This window comes from Phocoena phocoena, chromosome 10 (assembly GCF_963924675.1).
Source record: "Phocoena phocoena chromosome 10, mPhoPho1.1, whole genome shotgun sequence".
NCBI lineage: Eukaryota > Metazoa > Chordata > Mammalia > Artiodactyla > Phocoenidae > Phocoena > Phocoena phocoena.
Window position 1 is genome coordinate 11,379,425 of NC_089228.1, and position 24,827 is coordinate 11,404,251.

At 43.3% G+C, this 24,827-nt stretch overlaps 1 protein-coding gene across 4 annotated transcripts in view; it reads right to left on the reverse strand.

The window, feature by feature from the left end:
* Positions 1–13,881: 13,881 nt before the first annotated feature.
* Positions 13,882–24,827, reverse strand: part of ITPR1 (inositol 1,4,5-trisphosphate receptor type 1) — a 296,145-nt gene continuing 285,199 nt past the window's right edge. For all 4 annotated transcript variants that reach the window (XM_065886463.1, XM_065886459.1, XM_065886462.1 and 1 more), the window contains 2 exons: positions 22,023–22,184; positions 13,882–13,968 (listed from right to left, as the gene is read on the reverse strand). In XM_065886463.1, the coding sequence (XP_065742535.1) occupies positions 13,882–13,968; positions 22,023–22,184 (249 nt within the window). The remainder of the gene's footprint in view (positions 13,969–22,022; positions 22,185–24,827) is intronic.

Sequence of the window (24,827 nt, forward strand, 5' to 3'; positions counted from 1 at the left end):
AGTCTTTTTTCTCCTTAGGTAGGTTTATTCCTAGGTATTCTTTTTGTTGCAGTGGAAAATGGGAGTGTCTCCTTAATTTCTTTTTATGATTTTTCATCATTATTGTATAGGAATACCAGAGACTTGTGTGTATTAGTTTTGTATCCTGCAACCTTACCAAATTCATTGATTTGTTTTAGTAGTTTTCTGGTGGCATCTTTAGGATTCTCTACGTATAGTATCATGTCATTTGCAAACACTGACAGTTTTTATCTTCTTTTTCAATTTGGATTCCTTTTATTTCTTTTTCTTCTCTGATTGCCATGGCTAGGAATTCCAAAAGTGTGTTAAATAAGAGTGGTGAGAGTGGACATCCTTGTCTCGTTCCTGATCTTAGTGGAAATGCTTTCAGTTTTTCACCATTGAGTATGATGTTGGTTGTGGGTTTGTCATATGTGGCCTTTATTATGTTGAGGTAGGTTCCCTCTCTGTCCATTTTCTGGAGAGTTCTTATCACAAAAGAATGTTGAATTTTATCAAAAGCTTTTTTTGCATCTGTCGAGATGATCATATGGTTTTTATTCCTTGTTAATATCATGTATCACATTGATTGATTTGCATATATTGAAGAATCCTTGCCTTCTTGGGATAAATCCCACTTGATCATGGTGTAGATACTTTTAATGTGTTGCTGGATGCTGTTTGCTAGTATTTTGTTCAGGATATTTGCATCTGTGTTCATCAGTGATATTGGTATGTAATTTTCTTTTTTTGTGATATCTTTGGTTTTGGTGTCAGGGTCACGGTGTCTTCGTAGAACGAATTTGGGAGTGTTTCTCCCTCTGCAGTATTTTGGAAGAGTTTGAGAAGGATAGGGGTTAGCTCTTCTCTAAATGTTTGATAGAATTCACCTGTGAAGCCATCTGGTCCTGGACTTTAGTTTGTTGGAAGAGTTTTAATTACAGTTTCAATTTCATTACTTGTGATAGGTCTATTTATATTTTATAATTCTTCCTGGTTCAGTCTTGGAAAATTGCACCTTTCCATGAGTTTGTGTATTTCTTTGTGGTTGTCCATTTCATTGGCATATAGTCGTTTGTAGTAGTCTTTTATAGTGCATTGTATTTCTGTGGTGTAGGTTGTGATTTCTCCTTTTTTGTTTCTCATTTTATTGATTTGTGTCCTCTCCCTTTTTTTCTTGATGAGTCTGGCTAAAGTTTTATCAATTTTGTTTATCTTCTCAAAGAACCAGCTGTTAGTTTTATTGATCTTTGCTGTTGTTTTCTTCGTTTCTCTTTCATTTATTTCTGCTCTGATCTTTATGATTTCTTTCCTTCTACTGACTTTGGGTTTTGTTTGTTCTTCTTTCTCTAGTTGCTTTAGGTGTAAGGTTAGATTGTTTGAGATTTTTCTTGTTTCTTGAGATGAGATTGAATTGCTGTAAACTTCCCTCTTAGAACTGCCTTTGCTGCATCCCATAGGTTTTGGGTTGTCGTGTCGTGTTTTGGTGTCGTTTGTTTCTATGTATTTTTAAAATTTCTTCTTTGATTTCTTCAGTGCTCTCTTGGTTATTTATTAGCACACTGTTTATCCTTCATGTATTTGTGTTTTTCACAAATTTTTTCCTGTAACTGATTTCCAGTCTCATAGCATTGTGGTCTGAAAAGATGCTCGATGTGATTTCAATTTTCTTAAATTTACCGAGGCTTGATTTGTGACCCAAGGTGTGATCTATCCTGGAGAATGTTCTGTGTGCACTTGAGAAGAAAGTGTATTCTGCCACTTTCAGGTGGAATGTCCTATAGATATCAGTTAAATCTATCTGGTCTGTTGTGTCATTTAAAGCTCATGTTTCCTTATTTACTTTCTGTTTAATTGATCTGTCCACTGGTGTAAGTGGGGGTGTTAAAGTCCCCTACTATTATTGTGTTACTGTTCATTTCCCCTTTTATGGTTGTTAGCATTTACTTTATGTACTGAGGTGCTCCTATGTTGGGTGCATAAATATTTACAATTGTTATATCTTCTTCTTGGATTGATCCCTTGATCATTACGTAGTGTCCTTCCTTATCTCTTGTAACAGTCTTTATTTCAAAGTCTATTTCATCTGATACAATTATGGCTACTCCAGCTTTCTTGTGATTTCCATTTGCATGGCATATCTTTTTCCATGCCTTCACTTTCAGTCTGTATGTATCCCTAGGTCTGAAGTGGGTCTCTTGTAGACAGCACATATATGTGTCTTGTTTTTGTATCCATTCAGCCAGTCTTTGTCTTTTGGTTGGAGTATTTAATCCATTTACATTCAAGGTTATTATCGATATGTATGTTCCTGTTACCATTTTCTTAATTGTTTTGGGTTTGTTTCTGTGGGTCCTTTTTTTCTCTTGTGTTCCCTGCCTAGAGAAGTTCCTTTAGCATTTGTTGTAAAGCTGGTTTGGTGGTGCTGAATTCTCATAGCTTTTGCTTGTCTGTGAAGCTTTTGGTTTCTCTGTGGAGTCTGAATGAGATCAGTGCTGGGTAGAGTAATCTTTGTTGTAGGTTTTTCTCTCTCTCATCACTTGAAGTATATGCTGCCACTCCCTTCTGGCTCGCAGAGTTTCTGCTGAAAAATCAGCTGATAACCTTCTGGGGATTCCTTTGTATGTTATTTTTTGCTTTTCCTTTGCTGCTTTTAATATTTTTTCTTTGTTTTTAATTTTTGTTAGTTTTATTAATATGTGTTTTGTTGTGTTTCTCCTAGGGTTTATCCTGTATGGGACTCTGTGCTTCCTGGACTTGTGTAACTATTTCCTTTCCCATGTTAGGGAAGTTTTCGACTATAATCTCTTCAAATATTTTCTCAGACTCTTTCTTTTTCTTCTTCTGCGACCCCTATAATTCAAATGTTGGTGCGTTTAGTGTTGTCCCAGAGGTCTCTGAGACTGTCCTCGATTCTTTTCATTCTTTTTTCTTTATTCTGCTCCTCAGCAGTTATTTCTACCATTCTGTCTTCCAGCTCACTTATCCGTTCTTCTGCCTCAGTTACTCTGTTATTGATTCCTTCTAGTGTATTTTCATTTCAGTTACTGTGTTGTTCATCTGTATTTGTTTGTTCTTTAGTTCTTTTAGATCTTTGTTAAACATTTCTTTTATTTTCTCAATCCATGCCTCCATTCTGTTTCCATGATTTTGGATCATCTTTACTATCATTACTCTGAATTGTTTTTCAGGCAGATTGCATATTTCCTCTTCATTTATTTGGTCTTGTAGGTTTTAACCTTGCTCTTTCATCTGTGACATATTTTTTGTCATCTCATTTTTTTTTTTTTTTTTGATGGGTGGGTTTGTGATCCTGTCTTACTGGTTGTTTGGCCTGAGGCTTCCAACACTGGAGTTTTTAGGCTGTTGGGTAGAGCTGGGTCTTGTTGATCAGATGAGCACCTGTGGGAGACCTCGCTCTGATGAATATTCCCTGGGGTCTGAGGTTCTGTGTTAGTCCAGTGGTTTGGACTTGGACTTTCTATTGCAGGAGCTCTGGCCCGACCCCTGGCTCAGAAACCAAGATCCTGTGAGCTGAAAAGGGTGGAAAAAAAAAAAAAAAAAAGAAAAGAAAAGAAAAAAGGAGCAGAACGATAACAAAGAGGAAAAAATAAAATAAGATTAGAAAACTAACAGATATGTTAGAAAGAATAGAAAAATAAAAATTTAGATAGAACAACAACCAGAAGGTAAAACAGAACCACAATAGTTAAATTCAGGAGGGGGAAAAAAAAGCCGGAAAAGGCCTTGGCTGTGCTGGGTGGGGCTTAGGCAGGGGTGGGGTTTAGGCAGTGGGCAGGACTTATGCTTAGGACCCACAGGGCCGGAAAAGGCCGGGTGGGGTGGGGGATGTTGGGGGGGTTTAGCCTTAATGCAGCAGGAGGGGCCCAGGAGTGCCTCTGGCCCTGGAGGGCAGAGGAGCAGGTCCAGGACCCCAGCAGGCTCACTGGGCCCGAGTGGGCGGGGGAAGTGCTAGTCCCGTTCCCCGCATTCTGTGATCTGGAGGGCCCCTCCCCGTTGACCTCTCTTCTTCCCCCCTCCTCCCTCCTATGCCCCTAGCACCTACGTGGCTGGAGGGAGCCTTGGAAATCAGGGGACCAGACCTGGAAGCCCAACAGTCCTCCCAGAGCCAGGTGGGTGGGGGAAACACCTGCGGTGCTTCCCCTGATCCCCTGGCCCAGGAGGGTCCCCCACATTTGCCTCTCCTCCTCTTCCCCCCTCCTCCCTCCCTCCTCTGCCCCTAGGACCAACGTGGCCTGGAGGGGGCCTTGAAGGGCGGGGACCCAGCCTGGGAGTCCAGGCTTCCCGGGGCTGAGTGGGCCTGGGCGACGCCTGCCACACCTCCCTGATCCTCCGGTCCTGGAGGCCCCCTCCCGCCCGCCTCCCTCCTATGCCCCTAGGACCAACACAGCCTACAGGGGGCCTCAGAGGGCCCGGCCCGGGAGCCCCGCAGGCTTCCTGGGCCTGATAGGGCAGGGGAAACGCCTGATCCTCCGAGCCCCCCAGGGTCTCTCCAGGCATGGGAACCCCTCCCGCCTCGAGCCACCCCTCAGGGGTGCTGGTCCTGTCCAGCCTCCATTTCTCCTCCCACCTCAGTGCCCCCATGTCCTACCCAGTCGCTTGGGGGTTCCTCCCCTCTCCTTGGGCATAGGTGTCCTGCACCAGTGTCCGACAGGCACCCTAGTTGTGGGGAGACGCAAACTCTGCGTCCTCACCTGCTGCCATCTTGGCTCTGCCCCCTCTTATTTTTGAAATGCTAATCCTTACAAGTAAAACCTGAGGTAATAAAAACTCTAATTAGGGGTGTGTGTGTGTGTGTGTGTGTGTTTGTATAAAAGTAAACACATTTTTAATAGCTGTTTCTGGTTCTCCAAGAGTATCAATAGTGAAAGTAAAAGGAAGCCACAGACTGTCTTCGGTAATCATATGTAGCTTCATCATTCTATATGGTCATGTTAATTAACTGACTTGTTCAGCCTGTTTGGACCATAAGAAATTGTGACCTTTCCAGTTGTATTCAAATCTGTCAAGCGTGAAAACAGGTGATTTGTTTTTCTTGTCTTAAACCTAAACAGCTGCCTGGTTTCTGCTGAGGCAAATGTGGTAGGCAGAATAATGGGCCCCTTAAAGATGTCCAAGTCCTAATGCCCAGAGCCTGTGAATGTATTACCTTACACGGCAAAAGGGATTTTGCGGTTGTGATTATGTTAAGGATTTTGAACTGAGGAGATTTCCTGGTTTATTCAAGTGGGACCCATGTCATCACAAGGCTCCTCGTAAGTAAAGGAGGGAGGCATAGCATCGTAGTCAGTGTGATAAAGGGTGTGAAGGGACTCGACTGGCCATTTCTAGCTTTACAGATGGCAGTAGGCAACGAGACAAGGAACACAGGCAGCCTCTAGAAGCTGAAAAAGGCAAGGAAGTAAATTCTCTACTAGGGCCTCCAGAAGGAATTCAACCCTGCCAACCCCTTTTTTTTTTTAAGATTTTTTTATTTTTTTGATGAAGACCATTTCTAAAGTCTTTATTGAATTTGTTACAGTATTGCTTCTGTGTTTTTTTTTTTTTCCCGGTACGTGGGCCTCTCACTGTTGTGGCCTCTCCCGTTGCAGAGCACAGGCTCCGGACGCGCAGGCTCAGCGGCCGTGGCTCACGGGCCCAGCCGCTCCGCGGCATGTGGGATCTTCCCGGACCGGGGCACGAACCCGTGTCCCCTGCATCGGCAGGCGGACTCTCAACCACTGCGCCACCAGGGAAGCCCTGTGTTGTTTTTTATTTATGTTTTGTTTTTTTGGCAGGGCACGTGGGATCTTAGCTCCCTGGCTAGCGATAGAACCTGCACCCCCTGCATGGAAGACAAAGTGTTAACTACTGGACCACCAGGAAGTCCCCTGCCAACCCATTTTAGACTTTGATAGACAAGCCAGCACAGGTTTATCTGTTCTAAGAATTGAAGAAGGAAGAGAGCTTGGGGTTGCCTGGTGAGAGGGAGGGGGCAGTGGGGGCTGGTTCGGGGTGTGAAGCAGGACTCCTGGGTCAGAGGCATTATGATTATCGGATAGTTATAGGAGTAAACGGTCCGCAGCAAAGAGAGTAGTGACTGCCTGACCTCTGGTTGTCTGTGCAACTCCTTTTGGGCCACTGCTAAATAGTCCTTCCTTAGTGAAAGACTCCTAATTGGCCTTGGCTCCAAAACCCTCAAGCAGATTACGTGAAGGTTCACAATCTTTTTTCCCCCTCAAGTGTTCTGAGCCCCTTTATTGGCAGGAATTGTGCTAGGTACTGAATGAAAAGAACTAGTTACAGACCTTACCCATAAGAACTCTTACTTTGCATCTCTTAGAACTCTTACCTGGTATTTACAGATCTTCCCCAAACAGGTGGACAGGTGGAGGCCCTAGCACCTTATCGGCAGGATTGCACCTGGCATAGTGAAGCGTTGGCCTAGAGAGGAAGGTATATGATACAGTCAGCCCTCCAATCTTTTGGATGTGGATCCTGTGGCTATGGAAGCTGAGTAAATGGAGGGCCGATTGTACTCCTTACGTAAAGGACATGAGCACCCGCGAATTTTGCTATCCAGGGGGGTCCCCGTGGATATCGAAGGGTGAGTGTATACCGTCAGATGACCTGCCTTTGAATCCCAGGTCTGATGTTCTAGTTTGGCCAAATCACTTCACCTTTCTAAATTGATTTCTTCTTCTCTAAGATAGGGAGTTATCAGGAAGGGGAAAAAAATAAAGCTATTTTAAAAGCTGGTTGCTCTTTGAGTTGAAAGCTAAAGACAGATGAATTATAGTCTTTTTTCGTTCTGTCAAGGTAAAGGGCTAATCTAGATGGGAGGGGTCGGGACCAGGGGGCTTACATTGTTCTGTATAATAAAGGAACAAGAATTTTTAGCTTTTACTGGAAGCTGGAGGGAAAATTTTTTTTGTTATTTTGCTTTTGTTTGGGCAGGAGTGGTGAGAGAAAGTGGGTCCTAGAATTAGGCTCAAGATGATACAAATGGCTACTCCACTGGCAGAAAAGGAAGGGGGTAGAGAGCTTCAGTGTCTGATTCTCAGTTTTAAATCGTTTCTTACTGTTTACTTGTTATTTATTTATTTGTTAAAACCTTCCTCTACTAAAGGTCTGCTTTTCACAACACCCAGGTGTTAATGTGTTTTGGAGACAGAGTAGAGACGGCTGTGTCTACACTAGGGTGGAGGGGAATAGAGAGGGGAGATGATGAGAATTAGCTGCAGTCAGGATTTCGGATGAGTAAGTGACAAGGGATTATTAGGAAGTTGGAAGCACTCACCTTAGGATCCTTGAAATGATTAAGGAAAGTCCTGGGCTTTGTACAGCTACGTGAGATGACGGTCTAAAGTTGGCATTTGAAGGCTAAGATGGTACAATTCAGGACCGTTTATGTGTCAGGGATGATACCTACTTAACCGGGTTGGGAGACTTCTACCTAAATGAGAATGTAGGTAAAAGCACTTCATAAACTAAGGAAATACATCGTCACCCCTAAGATAAAGTGTCTTCCCATGAAGATTTTGTAAAAGGAAGTCAGACGTACATTCAACTCCGATCACAAATATGAGAATAATTATCCGGAAGTTATGAGCTCTATAATAGTTTTCTTTCTTTATGAATTCAGTTCAAACGGATAGTAAAAACAATTTGGATGTTAAAGATACAGTTTTTAAAAATGACTCTGTATGTCCCAAGCATATCATGTTAAGACTTGGAGGTTTAGGATCCCACTGTAGTAACTTCAGGCCCGTCTAGTAGGAACAGAAGTAGCTTTGGTCGTGCAGTATTTAGCTGACATTGTGGATCGGCCTGAGCACAAGGAAATGATGATGTTGCAAAGGAATGGGAAATGACACGTGTCGGGTATATACTCGACACTTGACATATATTGTCTTTCATAAAGCTTATTGCTGCCCAAAGAAGTGGTAGCATCTCCAGTCTTTAGATGGTGGTTGAGGGAACGGGCAGGGTGTGTGTGTGTTGGGGGGTGTGTGTGAAAATTACAGTGATTAAAGAACTTGCTTAAAATCATAGCGTTGAAGTGGTAGAGCTGGCATGAAGACTCTTACCAGCCTCAGGGTCCAGTTCTTTCCCTCCCACCATGCTGCCACGGGGGCCCGGAAGTAAAGTGACACTCAGCAGCCGAGCCTTGTGTGGTTCTGGTTCCTTGTCCCAGTGTCACACCGCATCTTAATTGATTTTCTTCTGTAGAGCATTTACAGAAAGCTTCTGACAAGACTTCATGAGATGTTAGAGGTGACAGGTATGTGGGAAAAAAGATGAAGTCATTAGCTGAATTAAATTCTGGAGTGGACAGGTTAAATTCCTGGATTGCCTCAAGTTTCGTTTACATGGGACCAGCCGTCTTTCGTGAGGTCATGACAGAAACGCTGGCAAACTCTCTCCATTAGTGGGTCTTGCATGCAGTATGTACTTCTCCTATTGTGGGACTCTCTTTTTTGTTGTTGTTGTTCAGAATTCACCTTAGGGGTTTTCTCAGACTCGGCCTTCTTAATCTATAGTGGTTTTTAGCTTTCTTTTTTCTTTCCAGACCTGCGTGAATGATGCAGTTTCACTTCTGGGTGTCAGGATTCTCTGTCACACTGGTTTGTCATGACCTGAAAGTATTTTAAGTTTCTCTTTGCGTTAATTTTTTTTTTCTTTCTTTTAATGGAGTACCCTGGTGAGCTAGAGATTTGTTTTACCAAGTGAGTTTAAATCACCAGCAGCCGGAGGAGTTGTCCATGAGCATTGTCAGGCTTGACCAGATGTAAAACCCTGCCAGTGGTCTTTTTCTTTTCTTCAACTTGGTAGGTTTTGGGGTCCAGACTCGAAGGCTAGTTACGCTTCTGCATCAGCCTTTAGGTTGTTAAGAGTTGCCAAAGATGGCATACAATACCAGGGACGGAGAGTTGTTTGTTACCATGATCAGAACGGTCTTAGTTTATAGTTGCCATCCTAGCTCTCCCCTGTAGATAACTGACAAGTCCTAAGAGTCGTTCTGAGCTGCAGCCACCCACAAAAACCACATGCATGGCATTTTACTCAAAACTTTAACCACTGCTTTGTGATGCAAAACTGGTGGAATTTTGGGTACTTTCTGTAAAATCGAAATCTTTACGGGGGTTTTCCAACATTCTAGTTGATTGTTAACAAATGATCACTGTAACGAAGAGGAGAGAGCAGAGTTGGCTAATCAACACCGACTTCTGTGGTAGGTAGGATAGGATGCCAGTCTGTATGGAATCTTTCCACGTGGAGAAAGCCACGTTGACTGAGAGAACAGATTCTCCTTTTGAAAAATGCAATTAAATAAGAGATATTTATATGAGATTTGTAGTTGTAAAAGAGACTTTAGGAGCTTCTTATCTTTGCCACAAAGTTTTCAGTCTTGACAAAGTGATCATATTCAGGAGTTTCTAACTTGTAGATCCTCTTATGAAAGAGATTTGAAAAGAAAAAGAAATCCATTTGTATCGTAGGACAAAATACAGTTCTGCATAAGAACTTTCTGTAAAGTGAGAACTGTTACGGGAAACTGATTACGGATAAGATACTGTAGCCCGTTTCTGGAATGGGGATAGCAGGTGGAAGAGCTCTCTCCTGTTTAGCTGAGTCGGGAGTGCTTTGTTTATTCTGGAGCTAAGCCCTTGGGCAAGTCTCTTTACCACTGTAAGGCTCAGTTTCTCACCTTTAAAATGAAAGCTCCACTTCCATCTATGGTTTGGTAGATAAGAACATGTGGTCTCAAGAACCTTCAGTAGGAGTCCTTTGTTATTATATCCTGTCTTGTGTAAAGGTGACTTTGACTGTCATGTAAATTAAGCCTTCTATCAAGCACATTTTGTTTTTTAAAATCTGTGAAAACATTATTTTAGCAAAACTCAACTCTACTTGTGTAAGTATGTAGTTGTGATCCTTTTGTATTTAATATTATTGAGGGACTAAATTTCCTTCTATGTAGCCCAGAAGTCAGACTAATGGTCTCGTGATTAGCCTTAAAATAACTATCAGAAACTTTCAGGCTGTTTCTCATTAGCGCATTATCCCAACCAGCCGTAGCAGGAGGATACAGAAATCTATAATTGAGTTTTTTAAAAATTAATGAATTTATTATTTAGTTTTGGTTGCATTGGGTCTTTGTTGCTGCGCGCGGGCTTTCTCTAGTTGTGGTGAGCGGGGGCTACTCTTCGTTGTGGTGCGCGGGCTTCTCATGGCAGTGGCCTCTCTCGTTGCGGAGCACAGGCTCTAGGTGCACAGGCTTCAGTAGCTGTGGCATGTGGGCTCAGTAGTTACGGCTCGCGGGCTCTAGAGCGCAGGCTCAGTAGTTGTGGCACAAGGGCTTAGTTACTCCACGGCGTGTGGCATCTTCCTGGACCAGGGCTCGAACCCCTGTCCCCTGCATTGGCAGGCAAGTTCTTAACCATTGTGCCACCAGGGAAGCCCTATAATTGAGTTTTTAATGTGATAATTCCTTAGTTTACCATGAAGACCGTGGTAATTTCTCACTAGCACATAAGTAAAGCTTTGTTTAGTTTGCTACTGCAAAGACTGAGTTGCTGGTTAGCTTCCACAAATAAGGTATGCTTGCTTTGTAATTTATGTTAGGAAATGTTTAAACAGGGTGAAAGAGCAGTTTTTACAGGAGCAAAATCAAGCAACCTATTTTCAGAAAGTAGAACCAAATAAAACTAAACTGACTGAAGAACAACCAGTAATGAGCTTGGGAACAGGTAGGTTGAATCAAATTTTTAAAAAACAAAGTGAAAAGCGTATTTTGTGTGCGTGTGTGAGGAGTCAGGGCGCACAGCTTTAAGAGTATTTGCGGGGTCTTCCCTGGTGGCGCAGTGGTTGAGAGTCTGCCTGCTGATGCAGGGGACATGGGTTCGTGCCCCAGTCCGGGAAGATCCCACATGCCGCAGAGCGGCTGGGCCCGTGAGCCATGGCCGCTGAGCCTGCGCGTCCGGAGCCTGTGCTCCGCAACGGGAGAGGCCACAGCAGTGAGAGGCCCACGTACCACAAAAAAAAAAAATAAATAAATAGAGTATTTGCGCAGGATGAACTTTCGAGTAAAGCTCTAGGGCTCAGCAGGGTGGAAGCGGTATCTGCAGGGGGAAACGAGGTTCATCACTACGTAATTTCAGGGACATAAGTAGAAACGGGCCAGAAAATATGAACGTTAGAAAAGTGGAACGGAATTTCCCAGACCCTTTGACTTAACACGTGGCTTAGTTAAGGAAGTTGGCAAAATCTTCAAATATGAATCCGTGCTACAGAAAACTTCTAAAATTCAATAATCAGAGCCGAGAAGACTTTTTGCATGTTAGTAGTATGCTATCACATTTGTTTCTTAGCCCGATAGCACTAATTCTTCACCTCCGTGAGTAACTTTGAAGGTGACTTGGACCTTGATCCTTGAAATAGAAGTGTTGAAAAAGTGATGTCTGGAGAAAGGTGAAATCACAATCACACATCAAAGGCTGTAGGAGTTATAACTTCAAATTTTATGTTTCAGTTGTACCAGCTTTGTGTTCACACTCAAACTCCAAGGGTAGGATCTACCGCTTGTAGGGTGGAGTGGCATTCCGATTCCATTTATTTTCTGCTGAAGCTGGCGAGTTGAATGAAGATTGTATCTCAAGTGACAGGATTCGAATGAAACAGGACAAACCTGTAAAAGCTGCAACCTGAACGTGTCATTGCAGAACTCTGCAGTGAACGAGATGGGACGGGGCTTGGAGACAAACCACACACACTGCCTCTCCGTGCTGGGTAGCTCAGGAGATTGAAGGGAGATCCGAGGGGAGCAAGTCCTTGCTGGCTGGAGCTCACGTTCGGGGAGGGGTGGGGGGGGTCGGCACGGAGCGCCAATTTGTTTATAGATACAAGTACGTATCTGTCTTAGGCTTGCCTTATTATGGAAAAATTCTATGGAGATACGCTGCACTGAATGGAAAATTACTCACTTTTTTTTTAAAGTTATCAATTATAAAGTAGAAGCATTGGTTTTGAAACTAGTCATTTAACTGGAATTTAATCACGACCTAGTTCCCAACATTGGATGGTAATTATCCTTATTTAGCAAAGCACAGAGAAAAATCAGTGTTTGTTAAAAGAGCAACCACGGTGGGCATTGCTCTCAGGAGGGGACAGGTTTCACTACCTTTGGATAGACGAGTTAGCTTTTGTAAAACATTTTCAACTGTCTTGAAGGACTCTGACCGCTGGGCATGAGTGAGAACTAATCTCCCTGTTGGTGATTCCTTTGCACTGCAGGTAGCAAGATGCAGGTCCCCCAGGGAAAGTGCAGGAGTGGGAGCCTTACCATGTGCTACAGTGCTCGTGACAGTCTGCTTGGCAGTCACTTACCGAGAAGAACGAATGGCTGGCTACTGTATAAACCCTCCCCCATATCTGTTCAGGTAGTTCTCCGTTATCATGAATCAGGTAAGCATTTTTGGAATTAATCTGGTAGGCAGACCAGTTATACTTTAAATTGGTCCTAAAGGAAATATATAATTAATTGGAATAGCTGTTGTTATGACGCAAAGAAATGTCTAAATGAAAGCCACCAGCCAGTCACTGTATTTTATTCTGCATCATTTATTAAATATTATTTTTATATTTGCATTTACAAACTTTACTCATTTCAGAACTCTGCTTTCAATACATGTTTAACTTTTTTTGTAGAGAGATTCTCTTGTAAAATGAGATCCATGTACAAAACTAGGCAACAGATATAAAAGTTTCCTTTCATACTTTTTCATCCATCAAGAAAAGAAATAATGTGACAAAGAAATAAAACCCAACTGTGGCTCTTCCACAAGAATAACATGTCAGTGTTCAAACTATGAGCTCTAATGGGATCATATTTCATCTTTATATGGATGGATATAGTTTAATACTTCTTCGCTACTGTAGCATGTTGGTTCAGATGAAGGAAAAAAATCAGCTCTACTGCTTGGACTAGATAATCTAGAGCCCATGAATTACTCGTTTCTTGATAACGTGACACCAAAATTCACCTAGGAGATGACATTGATTGGCTAGCAGTATGCATTTACCTCAAGCGTGGCATAAAAAGTTCCCTTTAAAAAATTCACGGACTTGGCAAACTAAAGTCTGAGCCTCTAATTCAGCTCTCTTACTTAAAGAAATAGTTTAAAGGATCAATTCAGAAGCCTTAAAGTATCTTTGAAACTAAAGTTGCTTTTCTTAAAATGAATGCTGACTTGACAGTTCATAGGCTTGGAGCACTGTCACTACGAGACAGAGGCACTAGTGCCGCTAGCAATGAGAAGTAGTATCACCACAGGCTAATTATATGGTACAAAATGCCCGGGGGCCTGGAACTCACTATTGATATGATTTTGGCAGCAGCATCATTTGATGTTTGTTTAACCGTTTATTACATACTATTAACACACCAGCTTCAAAGATGTGCACTCCCCTTAGGATACTCAGGAGTTACAAATTTATTGTGATTGCATAATTGGTATTGCACAGTTCTATAAAAAACATAAATACTGGCTATTCTAGTTTTAAATACAAAATACATGTCATATACTTTTAAATCTATAATGTGGTTCAAGTGCAAATCAGGTGCTTTCTTTTAGTCCTTCCAAAAAAGGCATTTTTAATATTTTTGGCACAAATGACATTTCATCGTGCCAACAATTCTAATTACAATACATATATCCAAACCTTGAGGGTAGCAATCATATACATACGGTATAAAACTGAGTATTTACAAATATACTACGCATAAATGTAACCTCTGTGGGTGAATCAGAACGAATTAGCCATACCCACACTAAAAATAATTTAAAAAGGTAAATACGATTCCTTTATTTCATTTGCTTATGCTGGTTGCTGTGGGTTGACGTTCATGTGAGGAGGATGTCCTAGAAGACCAATTCTTTGTTTCTGCTTCCTTTGTTCTGTCATCTGGAAAGTTAAAAAGTTTCATCATTAGACCCAGACACTTCCTGTACGTCAAATCATATACTCAACCATAGATTACCTCTGTGGTTATGGTTTATACTGAAACCCACTTTCTACAGTGTACTGTCAGCGTATCAAACACAGAACTTCAAAAAGGACATCTTCCTAGGCAGAATGGGGAATTCGGTGCCTTAGGCAATGTGACATTCAGAAACGTTGCTTTCTACTTGTTTCATAAAGGAACAAAAAAACAGTTAAAGCACAAGATTCTTGATCGTTTCCCAAATCCACTTCCAACTGATAGCTTTGTATGACAGTAACAACACACTGAACTGTCAAGAAAAGCAGTGTGTTTAAAATCCTAGGTTTAAGAGAGATTAAGTCCACGGTCTTCAGGGGGTCTCGATTCCTCTCCAGGGACTCTTGGGCCGTTTTGATCTGCGAGAAAGAAATCACACAGCATTTCTAGGGAGATGATGAGGAATGTCCTCTCCTCTGAGGTCCAGGGTGACTAAATAACCTAATCATGGCCTGGCACTCAGTGGTGACTATTCCTTGCCACCTACAGACACTAAGGCCAGGAAAGACCATTTCCTAAGGCTGCTCAAATGAAACAGTGCTTTGCAAACCCAGAACAAGAGGTTGGTACCGTTTATTTCGGCTGCCGAACTAAATCAGTTCTCACACGGACAGGTATCCAGCTCTGTTCTGGCTATTTCAGGGCGTAATTAATTCCCTGCATTCACATTGCTCATAACCCAGGTAGTCCCAGCTCAGGATTTGATGCTGGGCCTCAAATATTTCGGTACAAAATAGCCTGAGAACATAAAATAAGATGAACTTACCTAGGTTCAATTTTAACGTGGTTATTTTTTCTTAAACATAGCCGTTTTCCTTTCATATCAAAATACTATTTTTAGGCTCCTGTGAAATGCCTTCAGTTATATTTTAGAAGAGAAGATTTACAAGGAGTGAATATCTCCCAAAGGCAGCTTTTTATAAAGCTTTTTATAAAGAGTTGAATTAGGATATCCCAGCTAGCCTCTAAAGTTTCCTTGGATGAGTGACAAATCGTGAAGGGAGGTGTCACCCCCTATACTACACAGATTCAGCTGCGGAAGCAGAACCTCACGTGACCCGTGGAATAAATTCACAAGTAGATTGTAACGCAATCAGTAATTCAGCCATCTCACTGCCTGATACTTCATGTTGCTTAGCCCCAGAGTTTCACCCCCTGACTAGCCCCTCGGCAGGTAGCCTTGAGAGGGAATCCAGTAAAACGCAACTAAATTTAATAATCGCTGCATTCTCACGGATTTAGGAATCTTGGTGCGCCCAACCCGTATTGACAGAAACTTTATTGAAAGATGCTGCGATTTTTCTGCTGTTGAAGTTGGCCATTAAAGCTTTCCCTGAAATTTTTCCGTAAATAACTACGTGCATTTGAGATGACCTTTTATGTACATGCATCTTCACGCCTGTTTGTCGGATCAGCTTTTTGTGACTTTTCAATCTGTTGGCTCTTCCTTCTGTTAAACTTAAGGGCTTCTAAACTGGGTTCCTTATAGCAAATGAGTCTTCAACTGAAGACACACCTTCCTTCCCTCTTCGACAGGCTATCACCTGATAGCCCAGTGGAGGTCCGATTCTGATTTTCCAGGGTTGTCTTCCTAGAAAAACGATTGCATCACTCTCCCTGCATCACAAACCTTAAAGCTCCCTACTGCTGTAGGTTAGTGGCCAAAACCTTCGTTCAGGCAGTCATAGTCCGGGTAATTTCAAGAACCTAGTACATACCTATCTAATTTTCTTTTCTGTTTCCCTAGAACAATGGTTCTTAAACTTTGGCGTGCACCAGAAACACCTAGAAGGCTCCTTAAAACACAGATCCAAGGGCCCACAAACAGAGTTTCTGACTCAGCAGGCCCAGGGTAGGGCTGGTGAGTTTGCATTTGTAACAAGTTCCCCGGTGATACTGGTGTTACCGATCTGGGGCCGCTGCTGCTGTAGAAGAGCTCTTCACTGGTTATCTCAGAAACAGGCCAAGATCACTGTGGTTATATTTTCATATACTTGAATACTTTAAAAAAAAGTATTTTGGGTAAATGTATTACTTTTCTCAAAATAAGACCTTGGAGAAGATTCTCTGCAGTTGAGCAGGTGGTCGGCACGCAAATCTGACTGCCTGGATTCTGTTCTGATCGACCATGGCCTTTTTAGACAGAATGGCTACCATTTAAGTGAGTAATAAATGGTAAGGAATTGGGCAACTGCTTAAGTATTGGTCCCTTTTGGCAAGGTCATCATCCAGTGATAATTATATGGGAACAGTAATGAAAACAAAGCCCCCGAAAGGACTAAATCTGGCCTACAAGAAACCAAGCTCAACACTGCTGGCCAGTTAAGTTTCCCTGGCCCCTTGGTACATATTCTCACATAACTTCTGGCTTTATTAGCTCAATTCAACCTACTTACCTATTGGTCTTCATAGATTCACATGCACTATATGTGTTATTTAAGGCATCACCATTTTCTGTTACTACTATCTATATCAAAACAGAAATAATGACCAAAGTCTATCCTTAGCATATTCTCACAATGTATATTCTCACAGTGTATTCTCTCTGGACATTTGAAACAAAACTGACTAGATAAAAATATCCATCCGGGGCTTCCCTGGTGGCACAGTGGTTAAGAATCCGCCTGCCAATGCAGGGGACACGGGTTCGAGCCCTGGTCCAGGAAGATCCCACATGCCACGGAGCAACTAAGCCCGTACGCCACAAGTACTGAGCCTGCGCTCTAGAGCCCGCGCTCTAGAGCCCGCGAGCCGCAACTGCTGAGCCTGCATGCCACAACTACTGAAGCCCGCACGCCTAGAGCCCGTGCTCCGCAACAAGAGAAGCCACCGCTCGCCGCAACTAGAGAAAGCCCGCGCACAGCAATGAAAACCCAACGCGGCCAAAAATAAACAAAATAAATTAAAAATATATATATATATCCATCAGATTCATGTCGAAGGTGGTAACTTCAGTCAAAATTCTAATACAGAAAAAGCTACTCTGATTAGTGTGAAATGTCCCATTTGTAGTAGATACGTTTAAAATCCTCAAAATCTACATTTAGCTAAGAATGAATATTTGAAGCAATATCCTTCTTCATAATCTATATACAGACTAACTTGAATTTCAGCATTCCTTCTTTGGACTCAGTCTAAACAAGAAGCAAACGAGATGGTAGCTTTACAAGTCAGATGTAGCCAAACATCTAAAAGATCTTCCATGAAAATACGGACTGTTGAGTGCAAACGGGCAAAATTTACTCCACCACTATCGTCCTCCAAACGACTAAGGGCTGGCATAGCAGGGAAGGTTCATCGACAGCACATGAAAGCCGCAACCTGCTTTCCTGTCACGGTGAGGTCGTGGCTACTCAGATTCTGAACAGCCAAGAAACTCCAGTCATCAGAATTGTGCTTCACAGGCCTATGAAATCAGACACGCTCCTAACGACGAGCCTAAAATACTCAGAAGTAAGACTGCAGCATCTCTTGAATGCAGTTATATTGGTTTAATATAAATATACAGATATCCACACTCCTGATCCTTAGTGTGCTGTTCCTCTCCAGTTCATCTGGCAAATGCTCGAGCTTTGAAACCAAGCTCCTGCATTCCCACCTCTGAGAGGGTTTCCGAGGCAATGACTCGAATCCTCTCCCTGTGGTCAGGCTGAATGAAGTACTCCCTTTTCTCCACTCCCAGGGCAATCTGTTCAAACCTCTGTTACGTACTTACCATGTTGAATTATAATTTATTTGTTTACTTGTTTGTCTCCCACTCTAGGCTGTTAGTTCCTTGAAGAAGGAGAATTGGTTCTATTCACCTTTGTAACCCCAGTACCTAGGGCTGCACCTGGCAAATAGGTGTTTCGTAAATGATGGTTCGAAGAACAAATGACCCAGAGCACAGTGCCATTCCTCGAGCATGCCATGCGTTCTCATGCCTTTGCTCATGCTATTCCTTTCCTGGGATGCCCCCTGCTGCATTTTTCAGCTAGCTCAGAAGTCACCTGCTCGTAGGACTGTAGGAGCTAAACTCCTCCGACCCTCTGAGACCTCACACGGGACTGCCTGCCTACTTCTCTGTGCTCCTTTGTTCACAAATGAAACTCACTTCATTCCTCGGGCCACGGAACTTTTCCTACCGTATCCTAACATTAGAGGTCTGCTTCTTTCTGGATCAGTTACAGTATCCTAGATGGCAGGTGTTACCAAAGGCCTCTCTTTTGTGGTTCCAACACAGTGCAAGGACCACAGACTTTCAAGTAAGGTTTAATATTCCATTCTTCCAACTGTGGGGAATTATTCTATTCTTTTGTTCTTCCTTACCCAGTTAACGTTAACAAGATGATAACCCTCTTGCGTGAAAAATGCCAAACATGGGCTTCCCTGGTGGCGCAGTGGTTGAGAGTCTGCCTGCCAATGCAGGGGACACGGGTTCGTGCCCCGGTCCGGGAGGATCCCACATGCCGCGGAGCGGCTGGGCCCGTGAGCCATGGCCGCTGAGCCTGCGCGTCCAGAGCCTGTTGCTCCGCAACGGGAGAGGCCACAACAGTGAGGCCTGCGTACCGCAAAAAAACAAAACAAAACAAAACAAAAAACAAACAAACAAAATGCCAAACACTATCGCATGCTAATATGACATGAATTTCAAGCACTACTTCTTTTCCTACCAACTACAAATAAGGGTCACTGTCCTATAGGAAGCCAGTCACATTTTCAAGAAAGTGAACCCTTCTCTCAATATAAAGAAAACATGCAAAAAAAATTTAAGTTCTTACATTAGTTCTCCGCCTTGGAATAAGAATGTAAGAGAATCACATTTAGTATTCAGAATCTCTTGGGAGGGGAAACTTCAAGATGAGAAGCATCATTAAGTAACACTTAGAACAGCAATTTTAATTAACTGTTCTTGGCAGTAATAGAAAGACCACTAACCAGGATTTTACTAATATCCTTGATAAGAACTTTTTCTCCTCAAACTGGTATTTTAAGAAAACAACAACCAACGAGGTCAATAACAGTTAAGATTAAATCCCAAGACATTCAGCTGTCTTTGCTCCATTATGCTGGTTTTTGGACCATTAGATCTGCAAAAATATCTAAGTGATGAAGCAATTTTTGTATTTTCCAGCACTTTTACCAGTGAATGGTATTCTTTCATAGCTGTTTTAAAAAATATCTGTCACAGGGTTTCTTGTTCATTAATCGTTCATGGAGTTTTTATTTTTTAATTCAGAATTTTTTTCCCTTTGGAGGGCAGGAATTCTCACAATGACCATTTAAGAACCAGCAGTTCTCTGACCTGTCTGCATGGCTTTTTATGCAGAACAATTTAAGAAATCTTTAGGACTGGTACACACCAAATTTAATAAAATTCAAATCTTTTCAGCAAGTTGATTGTCCAACAAATGCTTTACAGTTTTGCTACAAAATCAAAAGAAAATGTTGGCTAATTCCTTCTGAAAAAAGCAGATTTTCCCCAGCAAAAGCAACAATGCTGAATTTTTCCTGTGATTCTGGTCACCTTAAAACCTAAGCAGATCAATACTGGTAAAGGCACTGGAGAATATATTACTGGTTTCCTCCGATTTCTTCTTAGCCTATAACACCTTACAAGAAAAAATGGTCCGATTTCAAATTCATTCATAGGGGAAGGGTTTTCTGAAGGGTAGTTCCAACCGTTAACTTTAAAACAAAAATGTAAACAGCTGAAACCAAGCAGTTTAAACCACACTGGTTTTGATGTCACTTAATGAACCTTAGTCCATATGTAATCAAGTTTTACATAGTTTGTTCAAGCCAAAATTTTGGCTTCATAGAAACGATTCTAATGCCAAGTCTCTGATCAGTGGTGTAACATGGCAATGACTGTATCACTCCTTAACGTTTAAGTGCGTGATGCGACTTCTGAAACTCTTTAACGTTCTTAAAAAAAATGAATGAGAATTTAAACAGTCAACCATGAAAGGCAAACAGGGTACAGTGACAAAACAAAACAAGGGAAAATAAAAACACAACACGCACACACAAAATCAAACCCAGACTGCAGGACCAGGAGTTCCAGCCTGACATTTTCAGGTAAAGTTGGATAAATTTCCTAAGAGCCTGCCGTGAACCTGAATGTCCTCACGAAATAAAACGAGGGAACTGGGTGCAATGCCATCTGTGTTCTTGGCTACCTCCTATACCTATGATTCTCTGTGCGAATTCCTCAGCTTTAATTCGCTCCTTAGACCGGGTTCACTGGTTTGCAGTGTGCATCACTGAAGCAACTTCAGACCCACCCTCAGGGAGCGATTCAACACACAGGATCCTAAGCATTGAAAGGACAGGCCCGGCCTGTAGAGAAGGGCTCGAGTGGCATTTACTACCCCAGAATACCCAATAATAGTTTGTTTCAGACACGTTTACAAATGGCACTTTATAGAGCGCTAAATACTTCCTTTATTTAGGTCTGCATGAGATCAATTTTTGTCAGATTTTTTGGCATCTAATTTAAAACATCTGATTTAATGGAGATTCTTGTAGCCACAGCTCTCTCAAAGGGAGAGGAAGGGAACTTGAGCATTGCTACATGCCTTACGGAGCCCGCCTCGCTCTTCGGGGGGGCAAACAGAAGCAGCTGTAGCAGACAGTGTGCTCACGAATCAGTGTAGTCCTGTGGAACATTTGTCAAGTGTTTCACAGCAGGGGTAAAAAGTTAATAAAATAATAAGCAAAGTAATCTAGTTAGATCTTCATGAGTTTTACTTATTTAGGTTATTACTCATTTTAGGTGGCTACCAAGCTCAGTGCTGTAGACAGCCTTCATAAATAAGGTCTTCTGTTCCCATTAGTCTCATTTGTATCTTAATACATGTGAAAGAAAAGAACTTGAGGCCAAATGGTATCTTGGGGCTCAGTTTGGAGTAATTTAGTTGGAACAGAAATACAATCCAAAGTAGGACTGTTAAAGTGCCATGGAGACTACCTCCAAGAAGAGCTGATGCCAGACGGGGCCTTCACTAGTTATTATATACCTAAGAGGAATAAATCACCTGTGGGTATACCTTACAACTTACCTCCAGGCCAGCCTTGCCTGATAACTACTGCTGTGCAAAATTTATAATCTCGTCTACGGAATTGATGAAAAGCTTTCAGCACCGCATGCGGGAGGCTGAACTGTTGCCATGTTTGTGCAGGATTACCCCGGTCAGCTGCGGGCAGAGCACGGGTCCTCCCAGCGGGAGGTCACCACCTGGTAACTGTGAGTGCTCACTTTAAGGGGGTCAAGGGCGGGGCAGGGGGGCTCTGGAGCACACAGGGTTTGCTGCAGACTTGCCCCCTTCGCCCAGCTGAGTTACAGGGGCAAAGCAATTATCTTACGGACAGGGAGCAGGGATGGGGCAGCGCATCTGTAGACGGCTGAGCTGGGTGAGTGCAGGGACGCGGCCGGCAGAGCGGTCACTGTTCACCCCCAGCACCCGCCACGCTGCCTGGACAATGGGAGCCACTCAATAAGGATTTGGCCAATGAATGAACCAAAAGGGGCTCTTCCTTGACTGTGGTTTATCCCAGGATGCTGGATTTCAGTATCTGGGGCCAGGGGTGGATAGATCTGGGGGCTGAAAAGCAAAACCAGAAACAGCCTTTAATCTTCTGTCAGTGAAGAAAAGTCCAGAGTACAGCTTTGCACATCGTGTTTTTCTGTACAGCACTTCATTGAAGTAGTTTGCATTTTCTCATTTTCTGGTTTTGTTTTTCATATGAAAACCTCGTCCTGAGCGGCACTGAGAGTAGCGTCATGGGCTTATCCTGTCAAAGGGCAGTGAAGGGGGAGTGGAGGGGAAACTGATGGACTAAATGAGTTTGTCCTCTGTTGCCCGTTTCCTTTTCTATCCAGGTGATAAACTTCAGCATTTTAACATGAGCACTACTGATTTTCTCACCACACTTGTTGTGTACGGTAGTGGGTGTGTGTGCGGGTGTGTAGGCAGGTGGGGTTTCTTTTCTTTACCTGGTCCTTTAATTCTGACAGCTGCCCAGAAAGATTAGTGACCAGCTTCATGGTGGACTCCAGCTTCTCCTGCAGGCTCCTCAGCTCATTCTGTTCTCCTTCCGAATCGCTGCTGACCAGGGACATGGCTCTCATCCTTGGGAACCAGTCAAGGTTTCTTTCCTGGAATCCACATGAAAAAAAGAGGGAGTCACTTCGAAGAGGAGAGACAACAAAGGCAGTCTTATCACGCCATCTTTTCTTTGTGCCGTCTTTCACCAGGCGCTTTCTGACTGCTGCAGAACTAATGTACTGTACTGTGTTTTTTTAAACCGTTCAGCAAATATCTTTTTAGTTGAATATAATTAAACTCTCTTAATTCCTAGAAGAAATCACTTTAACATATGAGGAAAAGTGGGTTTCCAAACAAGATTCCTAATCTCCAAATACGACTACTGCCACTCCATCTGTGATCTTTGCAAATGACACAGCTAATGAGATTGGAGCTTTAAAACTGTGTTAAAATATATGTAATAAAATTTACCATTTTAACCATTTTTAAGTGCACAGTTCAGTGGCATTAAGTGCATTCACATTGCTGTGCGGCCATCTCCAGCATCCATCTCGGGGATTCTTTTCATCTTCCCCAACTTCAACTCCATCCCCGTTGAACAGTAACTCTCCCACCCCTTGGCAACTGCCTCCTGTTTGCAGTCTGCGGCTTTGACTACTCTACGTACCTCATACCGTGCTGTATGTTTTTTAAAGCGTTATACTTGGAAAATCATTTGCAAACACTCTACAAGTACATGAATTTTAAGATCCCGAGTGTTCTGGGATCGACCAGATACATGTATGGGTGTGTTTGCTTGGTAGAGGGTTGTTAAGAGGCTGAAAATGGGGAGCGGGTTCAGTTTCCCTCTTTGTCAACTTATGGACACCACCTCTCGACTCGTGTTTCCTTTTCCTTCCGGCCTGAAATGGCTGGTGGGTGCTGTCAGTTGGTATAAGAAAGACCCATTCAGTCTCCTTCCCTGTCTGTCTCCTCCCTTTGTTTTGATGCCTGTAGCTCATACCTGTAAACAGCATTTCTCACCGCTGGTTAACAGGATGGACAAGCCGCCTCCTCCCACCTCACTTCTTCCTGCCCACATATGCTTTTCTCATAAAAAGTACACCTCCTGGGTGAGTTCTGGACAGAGAGGTAGGAATGAACTGTAAGAAGAGCTTCATCAGCCGGAGGTAAGGGGAGGCACACTGACTCATTCCACATCCAGCTGGCGTCACATCTCACGTGGGCCATTCGGATCTTGTCGGCATGAATTCTAATAAACATCCTAACACAAATCATGCCCACCCCACCAACACACACACACACACACACAGAATTTGCTGTTGTTGCTTTGTGTACACCAGAGATCAGCAGAATTTTTCTGCATAGTAAACATTTTCTGATAGTAAATACCTTTGGCTTTCTGGACCATATGGTCTCTGTCACAGCAAATCTGCTGTGTAGCCCCCAAACACCCACAGAGTATACACAAATGAATGGGGGTAGCTGTGTTCCGATAAAACTTTATTTACAAATGCTGGTGGAGGGCCAGGTTTGGCCCACAGTCTGTAGTTGGCCAACCGCTGTCACATACAATAAGAGGCATCAACATACTCAAAATCAAGAACAAAATACCACAAGACGTCTAAATTTTAAAAAGCAACATAAGTAAACCGTGTCTTGACCTAATGCAATCTAGCAATGTAGAAGCCAAACAAGAACTAGTTGAAAATACTACAAAGAAGGCATACCACAGTGGCACGAGGTGTCCTATCTACTTGAGAGCATTTGCTTAAGACGTGTGGGGAGTCTAGTCGGGACTCACTAGCCTGCCAGCGTCCTGAGAACGGGAACCACCTTAGAGTACAGTGACTGGAACACAGCAGACCCTTGATAAGTGTCTGTGGAAGCAAGGACTGATAAAGCCACTGTCTCCTGGGCGGGCCCTGCTAACTAATGCTTAAATGGTAAACCTCCATTGCTCAGAACGACTGCTGGAAGAGGGAAGTGATGCTGTTTACCTTGCTGTGCCACACACCCTGTGATCAACACCCTTCCCATGTGCCCCGACGTTAGCCTGTACCCGTTCTCATCAGCCTCCCACCGCAGACAGAGCAGTGGGCAAAAGGATGTTTGACAAGACACCCCATTTCAAAGATGACCAGCCTAAAACCCTGGAGCATTGCCACGTCTGACCAGTTTTCTGCTGTGTGTCTCCAGCGAAGAGGAGAGAGCAGACATCTGAAAACATTTAAGAACAGTGGCGACACCGAAAGGCAGCTGAGGTCACCTGTCACTGATCATACCACTGCCCCATGTTAGTCCTTCACACGTCATCCCACCTTCCCACCGTGCCGCTCTCAGGGAAGAAGCCCCTGACTGCTCGGGGCACACGGAGGGGACGGGTGGCTGGCGGCTACTCTCACTAGGCGGCGCGGGCCCCGTGACGGAGGGAGGGACGGGTGGCCAGGCTGATGGGCCACGGGCACAGCTGCAGCAAGGCCGGCCGTGTACCCGAGACCGGATACCCACGGGGACGGCTGCGAATGTCTGCACACTGACCCCTGAGGAGAGCGAGGTGAAGAGGAAAGATCCAAAGTCCCACTTAAACCGTCAGACTCAGGAGCACATGGACACACCATCAGCGGGGCTACGACAGAACGTGACGTAGCAGGGAGTTCAGAGACCGCCAAGGCCTACCCTGCACGGTAACGCAGGACACGGCCCCGGGAGGGAGGAAACAATCCCTGCGTTTCAAAGGAGATCCCGCGGAT